General features: G+C 49.9%; 1 protein-coding gene across 5 annotated transcripts; it reads right to left on the minus strand.

Moving 5' to 3' along the window:
• Positions 1–1882: 1882 nt before the first annotated feature.
• Positions 1883–22482, minus strand: HYOU1 (hypoxia up-regulated 1). Of its 5 annotated transcripts, XM_061145706.1 has the most exons (27): positions 22344–22482; positions 18288–18744; positions 12254–12351; positions 11919–12012; positions 11652–11730; positions 11386–11540; positions 11186–11262; positions 10576–10757; positions 10212–10327; positions 8937–9129; positions 8590–8724; positions 8365–8447; positions 8149–8281; positions 7791–7978; positions 7408–7546; positions 6825–6885; positions 6610–6689; positions 5924–6109; positions 5654–5826; positions 5484–5571; positions 5239–5361; positions 4974–5107; positions 4808–4892; positions 3950–4190; positions 3810–3857; positions 3484–3537; positions 1883–3370 (listed from the first exon to the last, which is right to left on the minus strand). In XM_061145706.1, exons 3-27 carry the CDS (start codon positions 12342–12344, stop codon positions 3300–3302), a joined length of 3009 nt encoding a protein of 1002 aa, XP_061001689.1. In that variant the 5' UTR covers positions 12345–12351; positions 18288–18744; positions 22344–22482; the 3' UTR covers positions 1883–3299. The 5 variants fall into 5 exon arrangements, with proteins under 5 accessions (XP_061001689.1, XP_061001699.1, XP_061001678.1 ...); XM_061145716.1 differs by lacking the exon at positions 18288–18744 and having other exon boundaries at positions 22344–22468; XM_061145695.1 differs by lacking the exons at positions 18288–18744; positions 22344–22482 and adding an exon at positions 13326–13397.
• Positions 22483–22498: the final 16 nt, after the last annotated feature.

Raw genomic sequence — 22498 nt, forward strand, 5'->3', positions numbered from 1 at the left:
ATGTATATCTAGTCAGAGGACTGCAAAGTTGATGATGCCCACCTGATGATGGAAACTAGAGGGAAAAAAAATCAACCCTGCAGAAAAATGGCTCTTTAAAAATTGAGAACTGGACTTGCCTGGTGGCACAGAGGATAAGAAGCCACCTGCCAACAAGAGGGACACGTGTTTCATCCCTGGTCCAGGAAGAGTTCACATGCCGCAGAGCAACTGAGCCTGTTTGCCACAACTACTGAGCCCACATACACCAACTACTGAAACCCATGTACCCAGAGCCTGTGCTCCACAAGAGAAGCCACCACAGTGGGACGCTTGCACACTGCAACCAGAGAAAGTCCACCAGAGCAACTAAAACCCACTGCAGCCAAAATAAGTAAATAAAATTATTTTAAAAAATAAGAATATATTAAAAATTGCTAATAACATGGTCATGATGTTAACTTTAAATATATACATATTATAATTACATACTCAAATGAATAGAAAACTTAAAACCTGAACACAAATGTTTAAAGCAGCTTTATTCATAATTGCCAAACTTTGAAAAAGCAGCCCAGATGTCCGTTAGTAGGTGAATGTTTAAATTATGATACATCTGGACAATGCAACTCTGCTGCTGCTGCTGCTGCTAAGTCGCTTCAGTTGTGTCCGACTCTGTGCGACCCCATAGACGGCAGCCCAACAGGCTCCACCGTCCCTGGGATGCAACACTAGTCAGTGCTAAAAAGACACTGTCAAGCCACGAAAAGACAGTGAGGAACCTTAAATGCATATTACTAAGTGAAAGGAACCAACCTGAAAAGAACACTATGTCCCATAGGACTCTCAACTACATGGCTTTCTGGAAAGGGCAAAACTATGGAAACAGTAAAAAGATCTGTGGTTGGCAGGAGTTATAAAGGGGAGGGAGGGATGAATCTGCAAGGCACAGAGGATTTTTAGGATGGTGAGTACTCTGTATGCTATGTGATAGACCACAGATTGTAATAGTTATGATAATAGTTCATAGATAGTAACAAACCACCTGCTCTGGTGTGGGATGTTGATGCTGGGGTTGGCTGGGCATGTATGGGGCCAGAGGGTATATGGGAATTCTGTGTACTTTCTGCTCAATTTTGCTGTGAACCTAACTGCCCTTAAAAAGTCTGTTGGGGAAAAAAAAAAGCTTCAGGCTCAAAACTTGTCTGACTTGTTCAAGCTTTATAGAAAAACACAATCTTCATGGTCATTTTTTATTCAACTGCTTAGACACATAAATGATTAATGACTACAGTGACTTTCCCTTGGTGAAGCATGGCTTCATTGCAACCAATGAACCACCGAATCAACTGTTGTACAAATGAAGCTGTAGCAACACATTCCTGTGTCAGGATAACAAGAGAAGGGTTATAGGGTCAGCATTACATTCAAACCTAGCTGAGCCTCTCAATACCTCTGATTCCTTGGACCGCTCAACCTCTTTGAACTGCAAAATCTTATTTATAAAATGAGACTGTTACCTTAAAAATGGTTATTATCTAAAAATACCTGGTCCAAATAATGTCAGAGGAAAAATAAAATAATTTTGTTTTCATGAAGAAAAATTATATGCATGAATCTCAACTAAGTTCAAAATGTTAACGATGTTTTGGTGGTAGTATTATAGGCAACTCTGTTATTCAAATTTTTACCTCCTAAACTTGCCATAATAAACATGCATTATTTATATTCAAGAAATAAACATATTTTCTTTTGGCCATCCCATGTGGCATGTGGAACTTGCCCAACCAGGCATTGAATCCGTGCCCCCTGTGCTGGAAGCACAGAATCTTAACCACTGGATTACCAGGTTAAGTCCTAGAAATAAACACATTAAAAAAAAAAAAAATCACAGCACAAAAACTGTAGAAAAGAATATTTTATTGAAACAGTTTCTCAATTAACAATGGAGCAAAGTACAATTTGACTCAAATCTGTCCAACCAGCCTCAACTGCTAGTGAAACAATTCAAACACATAGGACAGGATAGGACCCTTAGGGCACATTTCTGCCAATGTGGCAAAAAAAAAGAAAAAAAGAAAAAAAAGACAAGAGACAGACACAACCAGGCTCCCCCATGCCCTGGGAGTGGGGGTGGCAGCCCTGGCTCCTGCTTCAGATGGGACCCTGGGGGGTGGGCTGCCCAACATCAACATGGTGGGTAAAGGGCCCCCATCCCAGCAGAGCAATGCACTACAGAAAGGCCAGCCTGTACCCCCTTCCTTTGCCCACAAGGCCTGCCTCCAAGAGAGCAAGGTGGCAGTTCTACATTCTTGCCACAGTCTCTCCTGCCCCCAGGGTCTTGGGACAAGGGGCTCACAGTAGAAAGCACGTTTTGGTCAGCCCAGGGGGCCAGGGGGTGAGGGAAAGGCTCTGAGAGGGCAGAACAATAGGCAGAGAAGGGGGGCAGAAGTCCAAGGGCCATGGAGTACCAGGCTACCGGGAAGATGCAGATTTCAACAGCTGCTTGCAGGATGCTGGCACCCTGCGCCAGCCACTCCACACACCTTTCCTGGCCCAGAGTCCACAGGTGGGGGAGCTACAGCGCTCTTACACATCTCACTCCCTGGAGAGGCGGCTGGATTCCCTTCTTCACTTTCTGTCTACTCTGGCCACTGGGGTTGTACGTGTGGGTGGGGGTCAATCTCGAGTGACTTAGGCAGTCCAGATGGACGGGCTCTGGCCAAAAGGCAGAGGACTGTCCAACTTGCAAGAGGAAGGCAAGGAGACCCACAGGGAGGAGGCAGGGAATGGGGATTTTTAGAGGCAAAAAACCTTGGAGGCGGCAAAAGTACAGATAGGAGCTCAGAAACCAAACCTGGAAACCAAAGTTCTGCAGACACTGGCCAGTGTGGCATTGATCTTGTGGAAAAGGGAGGGAAGGACAACCAGAAAAGACTGGAGACCCTCTAACAACCCAGGACACCCTTCCCACTACCAGGTCTGTCAACCCACTACTGATGGTCATGCTCTCACCTACCCGCAGGCAAAGAATTAAGACATAATAGTGATTTCTCCCAAACTAGGACCTGGATGGGTAGGGAACCAGCGGGTGGGGTTGGGGAACAGAACGATTTCAGTTTGAACCACAGAACTATTCCAGAAGGAACCAGTAAGCCGTCCCTTCCTTCCCCTTCTCTGCACCTCCAGTCATAGGTGAGAGAAGAGGAACTGAAGCCTCTGGGGTGCGGGGAATCAACCCTCCCCCAGTCCTTGGTGTTTAATAAATAGAGGTGGTGAGAGAAGGGGGCAGGGACGAGTGGGGAACTGGGAGGCGGGGGTTATAGTTCATCATTCTTCAAAGTTCGCTTCTGTCCTGTCGGCTGTTCTGGGTGTTCCTTCTGTTCGGATTCTGGGAGGAATTGGGGGAAGAGAGCAAAGGGTGGAGGGAGGTGAGACGGAGGGAACAGGCCCAGCTCAGGGCAGGCATTGCCCCCCAGCACAGCCTGCCACCTCCACTCTCACCTGCTGCGGGACCCCCTAATTCCAGAGGCTCAGAGTCTGCTGCTTCAGATCCTGCTTTGTGGAAAGAACACGTAGTTTTTGCAAGAGGGAAGAAGGGGCTGATGGAGGGGTTGGCAAACCTTTTCCGACAAGAGCCAGACAGTAAATGTCAGTATTTTAGGATCTGTGGGCCACACCTGGTCTATTCTGTTTTTGGAAATAACCATCTACAAAATGTAAAGGCCATTCAAAGCTCCAGGGCTGTCCAGAGAGGGGCTGTCCTGCCAGTCTGCCAACCCCTCGGGGCTAAGTGGCGTCCACGCTCCCCGTCCGCTTCCCCAGCTCACCAGCCTCCTTCTCGGGTTCTGGGATGGGCTTCGTGTCTTCAGTCTGGCCTGGAGGGAAACCGGGAAGAACAGGTAGTCCCCGGAGGGAAGGGAAAGCTTCCTCCTGCCCAGCGATGCCTGAATCAGTCCCCAGCCCTCACCTGGTGGAGGGATGACCTTCTCGCTCTGGTCACTGGCACTGGCATTGAGGGGAGCCTCTGCCCGGGTCCCGTTCTTGTCCCGGGGCCGGGGCCGGGGCTTGGCAAACTTGGCCTTATTGAGCAGATACTGCACCTCGCGGTCCAGGGCCGCCATCTTGGCCTCGATGTCTTTCGAGAGCAACACGGGCTTCTCTGTGGCGGGAAGCTTGGCTTGCTCGGCCACGGTTGTGTTCTTCCAGGCCTGTGGGCGAGGTCAGGACAGGCTTGGAGCCAGCAGATGCCTCTGTCCCGGACGAAACACACCCCAACCAACCTCTGGCTCTTCCCCTCAGACCTCAAATCACTGCCCGTCACTGTCAGCCCCAGAAGCAGATACATACCTCGAGGCTCTCCACAAGGCAGTGCCAAACTGCCCATTTCTGGCTTCCATCCTATTTCTATGGACTAACCACAGCTGAACCTCTTGATTATTTTTCTCCTTATTTCAATCGCTTTGGTGCTCTGGTTCAAAAAACAGCCCCCACATCCAGAACGGCTTCTGCATCTCACAAGTCATTCTCACCTCCCCAAACCCTGACCCAATTTCTGCATTCAGTTCAAGTCCCAGCTCCTCAGAGCAGCTCTCTCTGACCCCGCGGGGATGGGCTCCTACCCCTCTAATCGAGGACATATGGCTGTGACCCTGGTCTGGGACTGATCAGCCGTGATCTCAAACACAGCCATCTTTTGCCTTTCCAATGAGCTGCCAAGCCAGGAGGCAGAGACTGCTGAGTCTCCATTTCTCCGCATCTCCCTCACTGCCAAGGACGGCCCACCTTGCCAGATAAGTCTCCAGTTAAGTATTTATACGGGGATTACCCAGGTCTCATTGATGATTTTCTCTAACGTTGTCATCTCCACTTCAGTGAAGATCTGGTCCATCTCTGGGATGAGCCGGGCCCCCCTGCAGTCAGAGGGGAGACAGTCAGCCTAGGAGGGACAGGGGCGGGACTGAGTGGGGAAGACGAGCAGAGGGGCCACTCACTTGAGGAACATGCTGGAATGATTGAGGAGATTATCCAGGGCAGACAGCCGTTCGGGCCACTTCTTGCGCTCTTCCACCCGAAAAAACAGCCCATGGCACAGCTTCCGTAGCTCAGCCAGCTTCTCCTTCAACATCTGATGGGTGTGGGGGTGGGAGAGGGCAGAGGGGTTAGGGGACGACCACCCTGCATCCTTCTTTATGACCTCATACTCCAGCTCTCTTCTCTTTCCCCATCCTGCCCGCCACGCCCGGGGAGCCCGCTCACCGCTGTGGTGGCCCCAAAGCCCTCATCCTCCAGCCAAGTGGACGCGGCGCTGAGCTTCCCAGAGATGTCCTCACGCTGCTCCTCGGTCGACACTTCCTGGTACTCAGGCTGGTACAGCTTATCCTGGGGAGGTGCGCCAGAGCACAAGCATGCAGCAGGCCCTCGGGGCAAGGCTCTTGGAGCAGGACCCTCCTCCCCCACCCCGTCCCCCGTCCTGAGGCAGGCCTGTGTCCCAGCCCACCAACCTGGGTCTCAAAGATGAAGGCTTCCAAGCTGTTGGCTGCTTTCTCCCGTTCCTGCTTCTGCAGGTCCCGGAGTGTCAGGTCCTGGAGTCTGTGGCCGAGGGGCAGCAGGCCTAAGAGGTGCCGCTCCTCACTCTGCGCCCACCCTCCGCACGCTCGCAGCCTTTACTCACTTCTGGGCCGAGCGGGCCAGCTGGTCCTCGGGTAAGTCGGGCAGGTCCAGGACAACCAGCTCCACCCCGATCTCCTCCACCATCCTCTGCTTCCGGGCTGGTTTCTGCTTCTTTTCTTCCTCCGGGGCTGGAGGAGCACCCTCAGACCCCGCCTCCCCTTTCTCACTTGGCTTCTGTGGGGAAGAGATGAGGGTGTCAGGAAAGCATCAGCCCTCCTGTCCTGCACAGGTGGGGATGGCTCTGGGTCCAGGCCGACTTCTCTCTGCTCACCTGTGCCTCGGGCTTGTCCCCGCCGTCTTTCTCTGCGGCCTTTTCTCCTTCAGGGGCTGCAGCCCCCTTAGCCTCAGGGGGTGGGGGCGAAGAGGTGTCCTCCGCTGGGGCCTCAGCTTCCTCCTTGAGCTCTGCTTGCTCTCCAGGCTCGTCCTTGCTCCCCTCAGCAGGCCCTTCCTCCTCCTCCTGGAAACAAGCAGACACAACCTCTGAAGAGTCACCAGCAGGGCCTGTGGATCAGGACTGGCTCCGCTTTGAAGGGCTCATTGCCCATGACACAGCTTATGGGGAGACAGAGGACCACTGTGTGGAAATGGGCAATGGGTGTCTGGACTGAGGCAGTCTAGCTGGACAAAGGAAAAGTGTCTGGAGGTGACAGTGAGCCTTGGGATGGCTCAGAGTCCAGAGAAGGGTGTGGTGAACCCGGCTCGGGCTAAGAGGAAAGAAAGAAAGTCGCTCAGTCGTGTCCAGCTCTTTGCGACCCCATAGACTGTAGAAACCAGGCTCTTCTGCCCATGGAATTCTTCAGGCAAGATTACTGGAGTGGGTGGCCATTCCCTTCTCCACAGGCTAGAAGGAGGCGGGGCCTATCACATCCTGAGAAGCTGGGGTCGACACCCCAAACCATGCTGCCACCTGGTCCCATGCACCGTCTTCTGTGCTCCCTGGCTCCATCCTGGCCTTACCTGGACTGTGTCAGTACCATTTTCTTTAGTATCTGGTGTGCTGCCACCTCCAAACAGGCTGGAGATGGTGTTGCCAAGTTCTAGAAAGAGGAAAACCCAAAGACTTAAAGAGCACCACAGAAGGGACTCCACCCCCAACCCTAAGGGCAAGGCCTGCCCACCTCCCTGGAAGGCACACAAGGACACTCTCACACACGTGCACATGCTCATCTTACTGGTCAGAGTAGATTCCTCTTCTGGGCTGTCCTCCACCAGCGTCTCAAACACAGACTCCACCTGAGAACAGGGATCCGAGGTGAAGACAAGCACACGCTAACCCACCTTTCCACCACAAACATCCTGCCTCGTGGGTTACTGTTCAGGCACAACCGTGTGCACAACTTCAGCTGTGCTAGCCGGCCGCCCCCCCTCCTTCAAGGGCTCCTGGATGGAGTCTCCTCCACCCCTGTGGATTACAAGCCCTCTGAGGAGGGGACTGGCACTCCCCCCTCCTCCCCCTCACACTCCTCCACTCAACAGAACGGGCCATTGTTGCCCACAGTATGTTCTGAAAGATACAAATCCCCTCAGCTGTTGGTAATAAGCAGGTTTCTCAGCCATCCTAGACCCTGAAAATTACAACGTCCGGGAGCATTCACAGGCTCTGAGATGGCCCACACCAGATCCCTTGTTTAGCCCAAGCTTTATCCAACTCCAAAACCCATTTTATTGACCATGTTCGAATACCACAAGGAACCACTGTGGAAGAGGCTGGTGGCGCCTGGGCCCCACCTGGCACACGGGGGCTCCTGCTCTCACCCTATCCAGGCTGAGCACGCCGCTCTCGTCCAGGTTGAAGTGAGCCTTGATGCCCTTGGACTCATAGTCGGGATACTTCTTGAAGCTCTCACCCACACCTTTTAGCTTCACCGTGGTCAGATTCTGGGAGCCAAATACCCTGGGTGGGGAGGAGAAAGCCATTCAGGGGAGCCCCCCGCAAGCCTGCCTCCAAGCTCTAGTCTACACAGCCTCCGGGTATGAGACACAGGGCCCTCCCCCAGGACACCCTTGGGATGGAAGCACCTCCCAGAGAAGCAGCTCAGCCCAAACCCAAGCCCAAGCCCACAGGCTGCTTCCCCTGTGTCACCTGCAGACCCCACCCCCTCCCTCCCTGGAGTCCCCAGCTGGCCCCACCCCCTCACCGAAGATCCTCAGGCCCCAGGAAGCCCAGGTCACCGTAGTTGATGTGGAAGTTGAAGTCATGGCTGTAGCGGTTAAAGGTGATGACTTTGCGTTGAGGGTAGGGTCCCATGCGGGAGAAGAGGATGCGCTTATTGTGCTTCAGGCTGCGGACCCCCGTCTCCTCCTCCACCTCCCTCGTGAACTCCACCTACATGGCAGGAGAGGGGAGGCCCGCTGGAGAAGCAGAGCAGGGACAGAGGGAAAAGGGGTGGGGAGTGCCAATAGCAAGAAGACAGAGGGACAGGCTCGAGCACACAGTGGAGATGGCCCTGGGATAGGTATGGGGAGCCTGCCACCCCAGCACACAGGCTTACTCACCAGGATGGGGTAGATCACAGCATCCCGGACGACAAAGGGCTTCACCTTGAAGGCTTTGCTGAGCGCGGCTGCTTGGTACACGGCCCCCATGGCGGCAGCTTCATCAGCATTGATGTTCTTCCCCAGCTCCTCCCTGTGAATGTCCCAAGGCTCAGGACCATCCATCTGCCGGCCCCCCTCCCCTCAGCCCTCCTGCTGCTCAGGCCCCACACTCACTTGCCCACAGCCTTCAGCAGCACCTCCTGCACTTTGGGGACGCGAGTGGCCCCACCCACCAGGATCACCTGCTCAATCTCATCCTGCACAGGGAGAAAGCAGGGGAGGGGTCAGCTCCGAGGTCACCCTCCTCCTCAGCACAGACTCTTCCCTCCTCCCTGCCACCTCTTCACTTTCCATCCCGCCTGTCTCCCCACCACACCCATCTCAATGACCCTGCCTCACCAGTTTCATCTCTGCACTCTGTAGCGCTTGCTGCACGGGCCCAGGGACCCGCTCAAACAAGTCTGCACACAACTCTTCAAACTCCGCTCGAGTCACCTTTGCCTTGAAATCCACATCGTCCATCAGGCCCTCGATCTGGGAAAGTAACAGGAAGGTCAGGGCACTCACCCGGGTCCTGCTCTCTGGGTGGGTGGGTCAGACACCAAGAGAACAGGATGCTGGGAGGCAGGCAGGAAGCACGGGAACAAGGGATGGGCCACCCGGATCGACCTCAGGGTGGTGGGGTCCTCCACCCTCTGGGGTGGGGGAGGCGGCAATCTTTGCCCTCATGAGCCACGTGTGAGCACCTGGGCCACGTGGTCGGCATTGGCGCTCAGAACGGTCTTCAGCCGATTGGCCTCACGCAGCAGCTTGGCCATGGCGCGAGGGTTCTCCCGCACATCCTTCGCTCTCTGACCTCTGCGCTGCTCATTGAAGAGCCGGGCCAGGTGCTCACGCAGGCGGAGCTCCATCTCCAGGCCCCCCAGGGTACGGTCAAACCTGTGTAGGAAAGGGAAGAGGGAAAAGTGTGAGGAACACACGGGGTCCCTTCATCCACACAGGAACTTGGCTCTCACCCCCACGGCTAACACCTCTCAGCAATAGTCCATCTGGCCATTTATTCAAGTGTAACTACTAGGCACCAAATTACATATTTGTCTCTGGAAATACAACTGTAAGAAGGGAAAAAAAAAAAAGACACAGCCCCTGCTATCAAACAGTTTATAATTGAGCAATCAACCACACTGTGAAATTTTAGCAATCCTCTGTGTTATAACAGAGAAACAGATGATGCCACTATAACATAAATTAAGTGAAATTTCAGCTATTTAAGAGATGTCTGGAAAAGTTCTGTGAAGAAGCGATGCTAGAGCTGAAACTTGAAGATGAGCTGGAGTTAACGAGGTGAAGAAGAGAGAAAAGAACATTCTAGGCAGATGGTAAGGTGTGAGAGAACAAGAGTGTGTAAGTTCAGTGGAGGGCAAAGACGGCTGGAGCTCAGGGTCAGAGCCAAGCTGGAGTTGTCAGGGCACATACAGGTGGCTTTATAGACCAAGACAAAGGTGTGGAGCCACTGAAGGGTTTCTAAAGAAACGAGATACAGACAGGTTTGAAAAGAACCCTCTGGCTGAAATGTGGAAGAACTGGAGGGAGGCCACACTGGCAGCAGTGAGATACGCTATTCTGCAGGTGAGAGGTGATGGCAGTTTGGACTAATGTGGAAGCGGTAAAGGTGGACAGAAAAGAACACGTTCGTGAAATAACATAACATCAACAATAAGTAAACCAAAGGTGCCAAGAACAAAAAAGTAGTTGAAGTTGACACTCCTCATGTGGCCGATGGCCTTGTGGATCTCCTCAAAAGCAGCTTGGGACATTCATTGCCCTTCAACATTCCCAAACTGTCTCCCTGCATCTCCATCTACCCCATGCTCTTTGGGAGAGGTATCCTACAAAGATTGATGCTTTAGCCAGGAGAGTGCTCCTGCAGGGAGCAGGAAAGTGAAGCTGCTGACCCTCCAAGAAGAAACTGGGACTCCAGGGTATCTCAGCAAGCAGCCCTCCTCACAGCACCCACTTACCCCACACCCCGGATCTGCAGCTGTGGCTGCATCCCCGCATCCTTAGTCTTCACCGTCTGGTAGGTCACGATGGTGCACACGGTGCTGCCTGAGCCCATGTCATAGAACATGATATTCTGCAGAGACATCAAGGCCACTGTCACTGGAAGCTAACCCAACTCCAGGGTGCCTGCCTGCGTGCCTGCCTCCAAGGGGCTGCACTGACTCAAACGAAAATCAAACAACTCTAAAAGGGGATGAGAGGGGGCTGTTGCTGCATTTGTCAAAGCCCAGCATGCAAATAAGATGCAAAACAAGCCAAGTGGCTTCCATCATCAGACTCAGCCACCCTGCCAGGCCAGTCGGTAGCTCCTCCCTGGCTCACCTGGGCAGTGCTGTTGATATCTTTCCGGCGGAAGACACCATAGCTGAGGGCGGTGGCGGTGTTGTCATTGATGAGCTGCAGCACCTTGAGGCCAGCCATTCGCGCAGCCTGCAGCACAGCTCGGCGCTCAGCCTGATTGAAGAAGGCTGGCACAGTGATCACTGCATCCTTGATGGGCTGCTCTACAGGGGACAACAGAATAGGGTTCCCACCAGCTCCACACCTTAGATGGGGGGTTCTCAGTCTCAGCACTGTTGACATTTTGGGCTAGATGTTTTTTTTTCTTGGCCACACCACATGGCATGTGGGATCTTCGTTTCCCAACCAGGAACTGAATCTGTGTACCCTGCAGTGGAAGCTCAGGGTCTTAACCACTAAACCACCAGGAAAGTTCCTGGGCCAGATAATTCTTTGTTTTGGGGGGCAGAGGTGTGCAGTCTAAGACGATTGGCAGCACCCCTGGCTTCTACAACATGGCAGTGGCTGCAGCTCCCCAGTTGTGACAACAAAAGATGTCATCAGATGTTACTAAATGTTCCTGGGGACTCAGAACTGCCTTCATTTGTCTCCAGGGAACATGGCTGCCACTGGCCCCACCTTGGCCACCCACCTGCAAAATCTTCAGCCAGAGACCGGGAGTAGTTGAGAAGCATGCTGAGGACCTCCTCCGGCGAGAACTGTAGCTGCCTGGGGAAGGGGGATGGTTAGCGGCGAGGAAAGCCCGGCATCCACATAAGGACAGTGGTGAGCACATGTTGACAGGGATCCCACCAGGCCCCCTGAGCCCACCTTCCCCAGCAGGGCACTCACGGGCTGATTTGGAAGTACACAGTCTGCCTCTGCGGGTCGAAGCCCAGCTCATGCTCAGGGAAACGAGCTTTGTAAAGGGCTACATGCGGGTTATTCTCCTGCTTCCCCAGGAGGTGCTGGAAGTAACGCAGCGTAGCCTTTGGGTTCTTGATGGCCTGAGAAGAGGTAAAGAAAGAGCAGAATGTTAAGACTCCCAAACCCGCCATCACCTACCTACCTCGGAGACTGACCAGGGAGCAAGACTCTGGAGTCTGTCATCGCCTCACCATGCTGGCCGCACTGTCGCCAAAGAATCTTTCATTTTCTTTCAGGGTCACGGTCACTGGGGTTTTCCTCCGGGACTCCCTGAGGAAAAGACACACTGGGGCCACGTGCCTACAGCAGGGTGTCTTCTCAGGAGACTCAACACTCCCACGTACATACAACACCCCACAATCATGCAGACACAAAGTCTGTTGAGGGCACTACCAAGACCACACTTGGGCCTCAGGTGCGGACCCTCTTTCCCCACCCGACCCTGGGGCCGCCCTCACTTGTTCAAGACAATCTCCATGGGTACTCCAGGTTTGACGATGGCCACCTTCATAGACTCGCTGCCCAGGTCCACAGACATCACTGCCAGTGTGTCTGAAGGGGAAACAGATCTGTCAATTAGCCTCTCTTTCCCCGCCTTCCTGAGGCCCCGCTAATCAAAGCACACCACTTTCCATGGAGAAGGTGACAGCAGCAGACAAACAAAAACATCTGGGTCTGGGAACCTAAGAGCCGAGAGGTTTCCCATTCACCAGCCTCATAACCCCTGCCCGCCACATGTCATCCATCATTCACTCATTTATATTTCTTTTGACGCCTCTGCTGGGGTACATACCACTCAGTGCCAACAGGTCTGCCAAGAGCACAGTCATCAAGGCCCAACAGGCTAGCCTCCTCGGCCTCTGCCTTCTGACTGTGGCTACCATTGTGTCCCTAGGAGAGAAGACAAACAACACTTGTAACTGGATGCCCTGAGTGAAGGAGGCAGAACCTCATCCACAACAGAGAAGCTTTAAAATTCATACCTACTCCATCCTCACCCAGAGCAGGACAGGCTACATCCCCTCCCCTCCCTTCTAATGAGAACCAATCACTCTCACCACCTTCAGAAGTGACCACAGGAAAGCCCAGGTGAACCACCGGGGATTCAAGCCTTTAGCCACCACATCCCTAAACAGTGATGGTAACAGGCCAGGAGATCAAGGCCTTCCGGCCACTGCATAGGCAGCTCTACGGGCGCACCCCAGCACTGTCCCTGCCGTCACACACCTGGGGTGCCGCCAGGGATCCCCGCTCAGGACTAGACTACCTCCCTACACCTGGAGCTCCCCCGCTGGCGGGGAAAGCCTGGCCGGGCCTGGCCGGGAACTGAGAGATGGTGACGCTGGAGGAGGCAGGGATGGAAAAAGGGCACGTCTCGTCCTCAGCATCCCTTCGGGTTGTCCCTCCCGCTCCCTTTCTCCATCCCATCTTCGGCCCCGCTGCCTACACAGACGCTGTGCCTGGAACGATAAGGTTCCGCGCCGAGAAGACAGCGAGTATTCCGAGTTCACCTAAGCCTCACCTCCCAAAGGCGGCGGCGGCTCCCACTCCCGGAAACGGGTGCCAGCCCACCTCTAAGGCATGAAGGCACCCCGGGGACCGAGCTGCGGGGCTAAGCGCACCGGCGTCCGTGCGGCCCTCACTCCCTCTACTGACCCGCCCCCGGAGCTAGCACGTTGCCTCCTCTAAGGGTGGCCGGTTCCCATCACCAACCCCACCCCCGCTACCTCTCGCCTCCGCTCCCGTGGCCCCAGCTCTGGGACAAACGCAGCGCCGGACGAACCCACGAGGCTAGCAGCGCGACCCCCAAACCCGCGCCCTCCACAACTCCCCTCGGCTTGCAAACTGTTACATTAGCCACCAACCTCTCGGCGGCGTCTCGCGCACCAGCCGGCCCCGGACGCGGCGTGCGCTCATTGGCGCCTCCGCCGCCCGGCCCTGCGCCGCGGGCCTGGCCCCGCCCCTCGCCGCCGCGGCGCGCGTCCCCATTGGGCCACGTCCTAGGCCCGCCCCCTCCTCCGTCTCCGGCCGCCGCAGCGAAGGCGGAGAGGCCAGTCAACCAGTTGTAGGAAAACCGCCGATGCCCGCTGCCGATTGGTCCACGTCACGCGCGGCCCAGCGTCCATCCCGGTGCGCTCGAGGGACGTTTAAGGCCGCGGCGCTGAAGGTCTGATTGCCCGGGTCTGGAGTGGCCGGTGCCTGGAGCGAGTTGGCAAACGGGCAGTCCAGCACTCGGGCCTCTTCTTCTGGTCATCTGGGAGCCCCGTCCGGGGAGCAGGCATCCTTGCATCCCCGAGGCAGCCACGCGGAAGAGGTGCTAGCTTGCTGGTCGGTATTGAACTGCCCTAGGCTTTGGCTGGAAATCAGAGAACGACTGCTTAGTCCACCTCAACCCCCGCTTTGTTTCTTTGCGGAAACTAAAGCCACCAAGAGAGGTGTTCGCTGATGAGTCGGAGATAACGCTTGTATTAGTGGCAGAAGTTGGCCTGGGCTTTTACTCCAGTTTGAGAAAGAACATTCCGAACTGCAAATCCCTGACACAAAAGACGCTTTTGTGAGGCTGTAATTGGTTAAGCACAGATGCACCACCTCCTGTTTCTCTTCCTTTATGCCTGTTCACTTTCTTTCTGAATTAAAGCACCGCGGAAAGGTATCTGTGCTCCTGACTCCCTTCTCTGTCCTTCACAATCCCATAGAAATCTGCATGGTCCTGAGACAAAACACTTTCTTTTTCCAGTTTTATTGACATCAGCGCACTTTTCTTAAATATGGTATCACTGCTTCCTCTCATGAAATCGTTGCCTGGCCTCCCTTTACAGAAGGTTCTTCTGAAGGCCTTGCCTATGACAGCCCGGGCTTGGTTAAGGAAATCTTATCTGGTCCTTTCCCTACATTTTTAAATAATGCTCAGGGCTGTTACAGAATCCAAGCTCTGTCTACTCACCAGTAGTTGGACGACAAGGTGTTGAGGCAAAGACTAGAGACTTTATTTGGAAAACCTGGCAACCAAGTAGATGGCAGGCCAGCACCCTAGAGTACCATCTGATTGGGGTCTGGTTGTCAGTTTCTTTTATAGAACAGAGAGGAGGAGGTGGTGAGGAAGTAAAGTAAAAAGGTAATAAATCCTGCAAAATAAGCATCAGGGAAGGGATGTGTTAATTTCTTCTTTTCTGTAACCATTCACAGGTGGGCAGGGTCAGAGTGTATCCATAGGAGCTGAATAAAGGCACTTTAACATTCAGGCAGGGGGGCAGGTTCCCCTAGCCAGGTCATTATATATATATACAGTTGTAGACAGCATCCTCTTAGTGACTAAAAGCTACAAAAAGCAAAGGTTAAAGTAAACAGATCCAGCTGAGTTCAGATTTGAGTCTGGTGTCTATGCTTAGAAGATCAAGCTACTGGCAGTATCAAGGGGAGGTCTATTTTCCTTCCTTTTAAGAATAGTTCAGTCTTCAGGTAGTAGAGAAATTGGTAGAAATAGAAATTCGCTTGAAACTAACCCAGTGATTTATACAATAAATTGTGTAATTTATTAATTACACAAATAATATACAAATGTAATCTTGTAAAAAGTTATACCATAAAGTTAAATCTCTTTGATAATATCCACAATCTCTAGAATTATCTGCTGTTATTAGATGTGTAACATTCTAGGTCTTTTCCTCTATTTACATACATGTATGTCTCTTGAAACATGTAGCTGTTGTCTTTTTTAAATGATAAAAGGTTATACAATTAGCTTGTTTGCAACTTGCTTTTTCTTTGGTTAAAATAAATCATGGCGTATTTTCCATACCAATGTACAGATTCATCTTGTTTACTGCTGTAGAACATTCCATAGCATGGGAGTTATTTAGTCATACTGATGAACATAGAAGTTGTCATTTCAGTTTCACAGAGAAAGATTTTATTTTCTAAGCCTATTGTGGTGCACAGGTTTAGTTGCCCAGTGGCACATGGGATTTAGTTCCCCAACCAGGGACTGAACCTGTGTCCCCTGCATTGGAAGGCAGATTCCTAACCACTGAGCCACCAGCAAAGTCCCCAAGATTTTGTTTCTCAATAACTGACTCTACTTTTGACCACCTATTCAGTAGGGTGAAAGTGAAAGTGAAGTCGCTCTTTGTGACCCCCATGGACTGCAGCCTACCAGGCTCCTCTGTCTATGGGATTTTCCAGGCAACAGTACTGGAGTGGGCTGCCCTTTCCTTCCCCAATTCAGTAGGGTAGACTCTTTCAAACAGAATATGCACTTTAACATTTATTGGCCCTGTGTTGCATGCAAGCATTGTGCTAGGTATTGGGATTCCAGAGATGGGAATGGCCTGTCCTTTCCTTCAGAAGTCAATCTGTTGGGAAACAAGTATGTTCACAGTTTTGCACACTTATTAAAAACCTATTGAATGACTTTCAGTTCAATTGCTTAGTCCTGTCCAACTCTTTGCGACCCCATGGACTGCAGCATGCCAGGCTTCCCTGTCCATCACCAACTCCTTGCTCAAACTCATGTCCACTGAGTAGGTGATGCCATCCAACCATCTCATCTTCTGTCGTCCCCTTCTCCTGCCTTCAAAGTTTCCCAGCATCAGGGTCTTTTCCAATGAGTCGGTTCTTCGCATCAGGTGGCCCAAGTATTGGAGCCTCAGCTGGAGCATCAGTCCTTCCAATGAATATTCAGAACAAACTTCCCATAGGATTGACTGGTTGGATCTCTTTGCAGTCCGAGGGACTCTCAAGAGTCTTCTCTAACACCACAGTTCAAAAGCATCAATTCTTTGGCAGTCAACTTTCTTTATAGTCCAACTCTCACATCTACCAGAAGAACCATAGCTTTGACTAGACGGAACTTTGTTGGCAGAGTAATGTCTCTGCTTTTTAATATGCTGTCTAGGTTGGTCATAACTTTTCTTCCAAGGAGCAAGCATCTTTTAATTTCATGGCTGCAGTCACCATCTGCAGTGATTTTGAAGCCCCCCAAAATAAAGGCTATCACTGTTTCCATTGTTTCCCTATCTATCTGCCATGAAGTGATGGGACTGGATGCATGATCTTAGTTTTTTGAATGCTGAGTTTTAAGCCAGTTTTTTCACTCTCATCAAGAGGCTCCTTAGTTCTTTGCTTCCTGCCATAAGGGTGGTGTCATCTGCATATCTGAGTTTATTGATATCTCTCTGGGTGGGCTTCCCTTGTAGCTCAGCTGGTAAAGAATCCACCTGCAATGCAGGAGACCTAGGTTCGATCCCTGGGTTGGGAAGATCCTCTGGAGAAAGGAAAAGTTGCCCACTTCAGTATTCTGCCCTGGAGAATTCCGTGGACTGTATAGACCATGGGGTCGCAAAGAGTCAGACACGACTGAGTGACTTTCACTTTATTTTACTTCTTTCTCCCAACAACCTTGATTCCATCTTGTGCTTCATCCAGCCTGGCATTTCGCATGATGTACTCTGCATATAAGTTAAACAAGTAAGGTGACAATATACATCCTTGATGTATGCTTTTCCCAATTTGGAATCAGTCCATTGTTCCATATCTGGTTCTAACTGTTGCTTCTTGACCTGCATACAGATTTCTCAGGAGGCAGGTAAGGTGGTCTGGTATTCCCATCTGTTTAAGAATTTCCCACAGATTGTTGTGATCACTGAATGGCTTTACTGGGAGAGTAAGAAAGTCAGTCTGTCCTGCTCCTTATGTGAGCTCCCACTCCCAGAATATCCTTGGTGGGCGCACAGTCTGCAGCAGCTATGCTTCTCGACCTGGATGTCTGTCCCCCTGGGAGGGGCAGCAGGTGCAATTGCTCTGGGGAGTCGCCTGTTTTGTTCTCTGACCAGATTGGAGTTTCACAAGAGCAAGGTGTAAAACAGTGGGAAAATTTTAATGTAGAACATTTGACTTAGATGAACCCTGGTGGCTCAGACGGTAAAGCATCCGCCTGCAATGCAGGAGAACTAGCTTCAATCCCTGGGTTGGGAAGATCCCCTGGAGGAGGGCATGGCAACCCACTCCAGTATTCTTGCCTGGAGAATCTCCATGGACAGAGAAGCCTGGTGGGCTGCAGTCCATGGGGTTGCAAAGAGTCGGACACGACTGAGTGACTAAGCACAGCACAAGACAGCTGAATCCACTAGTTCTGCTCCAGAACAACAATAACCTTTGAGGACTATCTCCCCTCCCCTACACTGTGCAGAAGCCCAAGGGAGAAAGCTGCCATCTCACAGAACATGAATAAAATGAACACCTAAGTCAGAGCACATACATACATTATAAACCATGCATACATTATATAACCATGTCAAGGGCTGAGGCCAATGTCAATTATGGTGAACATCCTGGTCCAGGAGAATTTAAAAAATGTGTTGTCACCCAGTTACCCCATTCTTAGGTATGTATCTATTTGAACATATTCACTAAGAGACTTTGTTCACTGAGACTTTGTAATAGCTTAATTCAAAATGCACTAAAATGGAATACTGCCCCAATGCCCAGCAATAGCTGTATCGATAGGAAATTCCCAGGCAGTCCAGTGGTTAGACCTTAGTGCTGTCACTGGTGGGGCCACAAGTTCGATCCCTTGGGGGAACTAAGATCTGAGTGCCACGTGAAATTGTGTAAAAAACAATTGGATCAAATAAATAGTGGTAGATTCACACAATGGAATTCTATAGAGCAAATGGTCTCTTACGTTCAGCTGCTTAAATAAATCCCACAAACAGTATTCAGTGAAAGCAGACAGAAACCAGAGAGCACACAGTTTATGATTTCACTTGTATAAAGTTTAAAAACAGGCAGAATTAAATTGTAGTCATAGAAGTTGGGATGGTACTTACCCTTTCACAGTAAGAAGAGGGCATAAGGCTGGCTTTGGGGATGCTGGTTGCAGTGGCTTTTGTGAAAATTCAATGGATTGTAGTATGTACACTTAATCTGTTTGCATGTTACATTTCAATAATAATTTCAGAAATTATTTTGTGTCACACAAAAGACTAGATGGTTTATTTACTGTAAACTTAGGAGAAGCACCAGGATAAGTTTTTTCCTACTTTTATAGCAATATTTTTAGAATTACAGAAGAAATGTCTGTTGTGTAGCTCTCCTAGGCCTCAGTGTCAACATCTTTCAAAGAGGCATGCAGATACATGCCTCACAGGTCATACCAAAAAGGGCGTGTAGGGCTCCTGGGCACAAGGGCTTTGTGTCCCCATTTCTTTGATTGTAGGAAACAGCCTTCATTCAGCCTCCATCACTTTCCCTGAGTTCCAGTAGGCAGATTCAAGCAGTTGTTAACTAGGGAAGGGAGGGGATGTGAGACCAGGGAGAAACAAACAGTCAAGAGCAGTCTTGGGGCAAGGTCCTGTTTCCCCATCAATGGATACATACAACAATATCTTTGAGTTACTTTGCAGATACTGAAACCCCTTCCAGGTGAGAGAAGTTGACATGGTTAATGATGGTATACTGCCCACAAGCATGTAGACCTCAGTTTAGTTGACCTGAAGGTTAATTATGCTGACTTCTTGCATCACCATGAACCCATCAGAAGAATGTCCACAAGTTGATCACGCCCTCTTTGAACAATTACTCTAAAACTCACTATCTTCTCCAAGTGAAGACACACAAGTTTGAGGGAATTAGCCCACTGTGGCCCCCTTTGCCTGGCAAACTAATAAAGCTATCCTTTTCCACTTCACTCAAAACTCTGAGATTTGATTCAGCACCTGTGTACAGAGAAGCTGAGCTTTTGGCATCACAGGGTTGGTGTCAAAATTAAAGAAGGGGATAAAGTGCTTCACACAGTGCTAGGGAATCCTAAGCACCAAATACATATTAGTTAGCTTTTTTTTTCAGTCTAGAGAAATAAAACTAAAAGATATGCACCACTGCAGTCTAAAAGCTTGGTTAAGCGCTTTACCAAAATTCATGAGGAAGTTCCCTCTTGCAGGCCAGATTTTCACAATCAATAATCAGCTAATTGCTCCTTTCTCCTGTTTCATGGTTGCCTTGAAGCCCTGCGCTCTCTTATACTGTAAGACCTCTGAGTTTACTAGGTTGACCTTTTTGTTCCTAAAGTGGAAACTGCTGCTAGCCTTTTTAGGGGCTAAGAGAAAAAAACCCAGACTTTTCAGTAGTTAAGAAAATGGTTTCTACCCAGAGAGCCAGATGTGTGTGTGGGGGGGAATGATAGAAAATAAAAGTTTGTAACTGGAACAAGAAGTGTTCCTGTTTTGCTCTAGTGGATATGACTGCTGTACATCACCGGCAGCAGTTTGCTGAAGTGCAAAAGAGAGGGCATTGCTGGGTAATTCTTGATTCTGAGTCATGAGCTCGTTAATTTCAAGCTAAAGACTTGATTTGCGTCTTTACCTTCAGTCCCTTCAGAACGCCAGTTCTCAGTGTGCAGAACTGGAAGTGAATCTGAACACACAGTCACTTTCTGTGTAGTCTGCCTTCTTACATCTTCACTACACTGAAGTCCCTGGATTCAGAAAACCATACCTAAAAGAAGATCCTGGTGTATGTTCTGACAAGTGTAGCCTAGCTTCACACCCCGGGGGAAGTTATTTAATTAAAGGTCAGGGAACTGAAGAACTCGTTTTATTTCCAAAGGACTTTGATGTTTTTGCTCAGGGAGAATCACCTGAACCTCTTTGAGACTGTTTCTCATCAGAGATAATGATACTTCTGCAGGTGATTGCTATGAAGAGTCTATAAAGAGTGAAAGCACCTTGTTAGGTATAATTCACTACAAGAAATTTAGGGCTGGTATCTGGAAAAAATGAAAACTCTAATTTGAAAAGACGCATGTACCCCAATATTCATAGAAGTACAATTCACAATAACAAGACATGGAAGCAACCTAAATGTCCATTGACAGATGAATGAATAAAGATGTGGTATAAAAAGAAGATGTTATATATATATTACTAATATCAGCCATAAAAAGAATGAAATAATGCCTTTTGCAGAAACATAGATGGACATAGAGATTATCATGCTAAATGAAGTAAGTTAAAGACGAGTATCATATGACATAACTTATATGTGGAATCTAAAAAAGTATGAACAAATGAACTTATTTAAAGAGAACGAATAGACTACAGACATAGAAAACAAACTTATGGTTACCAAACAGGAAAGGAAGGGGAAGGAAGGGATAAATTGGGAATTTGGAGTTAACAGATACACACCACTAAACAGCAAGAACCTACTGTATAGCATAGGGAACTATACTCAATACCTTGTAATAACCTATAATGGAAAATAATCTGAAAAAGTATATATATATGACTGAATCACCTTGATGTACACCTGAAACAATGTAAATCAACTTACTTCAATTTATTTATTTATTTTTTAATTTTTTTGGTATTTATTTTTAAATCAACTTACTTCAATTTAAGAAAAAAGAAATTAAGGGCTCACTACTGTCAGTCCTTTTTATGTCTGTTTCTTAAGGTGGTGGTCAAGCTCCCCGAAGAGCAGGCACCATGTCTATTTCATGTATATATGCCGGGCATTTAGTACAATTCCAGGAAAACCAAAGACAAATTTGTCAAAAAGAGGAAAGAAAGGAGCAAGTCTGAACAGGTGCCATGGGTCCCCTGGAGGGCCAGTCTCTGCGTATGTACCCTCATCAACAATTTTAGTATATGTGCTGCGGAAGCGAGCATGTACCCTCATCAACAGAAGATCCAGTGGCTTAGACATCAGAGCCTCTACCACTGGACAGTAGGGGGAGCAAATACATCCACAACAAAGATGTCATTCCACTGTTCACAGATCTCTTTGCTTTCACTTTGCTTCCTTTAACAAGTATTATCCATGGCTTTAATAACGGACATAACTCAAAGGTGAAAGCGGGTCCCATCTAGCCCCTATCTGTGCTTGTGCCCACAGACTGAGATCCAAAACAGTCCTAATACCTGCGGGACAAAGAAGAAAGAAATCTGGGCTGTAAATCAGGAAATCTGTGTGCCCTCCCCTCATTTATTTATTTAGACAAATAGACACAACTTTTTCCATCAACTAGATCAAGGAGAGGGTAAGAGGAAAATCATCCACATCCATTACTTCAATCCACTTGGAGTATCTACCAGGCTGTTAGACCTGGTTCTCGGTAAGCAACACACAGGCCCTGCTTGCTGAGAATCCAGGGAGGGAATAAAGCCTAACATGTTCTGAAAATAAGCTGTGGGGGGCAGGGATGCAAAAATAAACCTCACAAATACTAATCATACGGCCACTTTTTCATATTGCATACTGTCTCAAATGACTCTGTGTCACTCCCATGTGTAGCTTCCAGTGGCGCAAACACAGCACACCTGCAGCTTTCCACACAGACAGCTGGTTTAGGCCAAGTTGGGACCCGTGGGTACCATGAAGTGTTTTCGACCCTTATCACCTATAAAATCAGGCAGTGCTCAGTGCCGCGGCTTCAAGGTTCTTTGCTATACTCTGCTTATACCCTGTCATTATGGCAAGGAGAGAAAGCCCAGGTTCTTGGAATTTGTGCCCCAGAAGCATTTCCCAGCTTCCTTAAGAAACATGTTTTAGGTGCCCAATAAACGGCATGCCTCTGACAGAGGGACATAAAAACACACTGACTATAGTTACACTCTGTACCTAGAGGCAGACACAAACCGCTGATATTATTTCTCCTTTCCTACAGCCGAAAAACCAGTTTCATATACATGGATTCACTGAGGCCTCAAAACAGTCATGTGAGGCAGAGGTAATTCACCTAGGCACAGCGGGTTACAATTCACAAATCTCGTATCATCCCTCATCTTGATCCCTCACTGCCCGCCAATTTAATTAAAGAGGAAACTGATGCTCAGAGAGGTGAAAGTCTAGCTCTTAAGAAGCATTTCAGCCAAGGCACTTACAGAGGCGTCAACACCGAAAACTGCGGAGCGAGCTGCGGGTGGTGAACCCTGCTTCAAGCGGCCGCGCCCACTGTCCCAGCAGCGGGAAGCCGTCACTTCGAGAGGAGAGCGCAGGTGCACCCAGACTCCAGGCCGTCCACGGTCATGTGATACGC

This window comes from Dama dama, chromosome 1 (assembly GCF_033118175.1).
Source record: "Dama dama isolate Ldn47 chromosome 1, ASM3311817v1, whole genome shotgun sequence".
Classification (NCBI taxonomy): domain Eukaryota; kingdom Metazoa; phylum Chordata; class Mammalia; order Artiodactyla; family Cervidae; genus Dama; species Dama dama.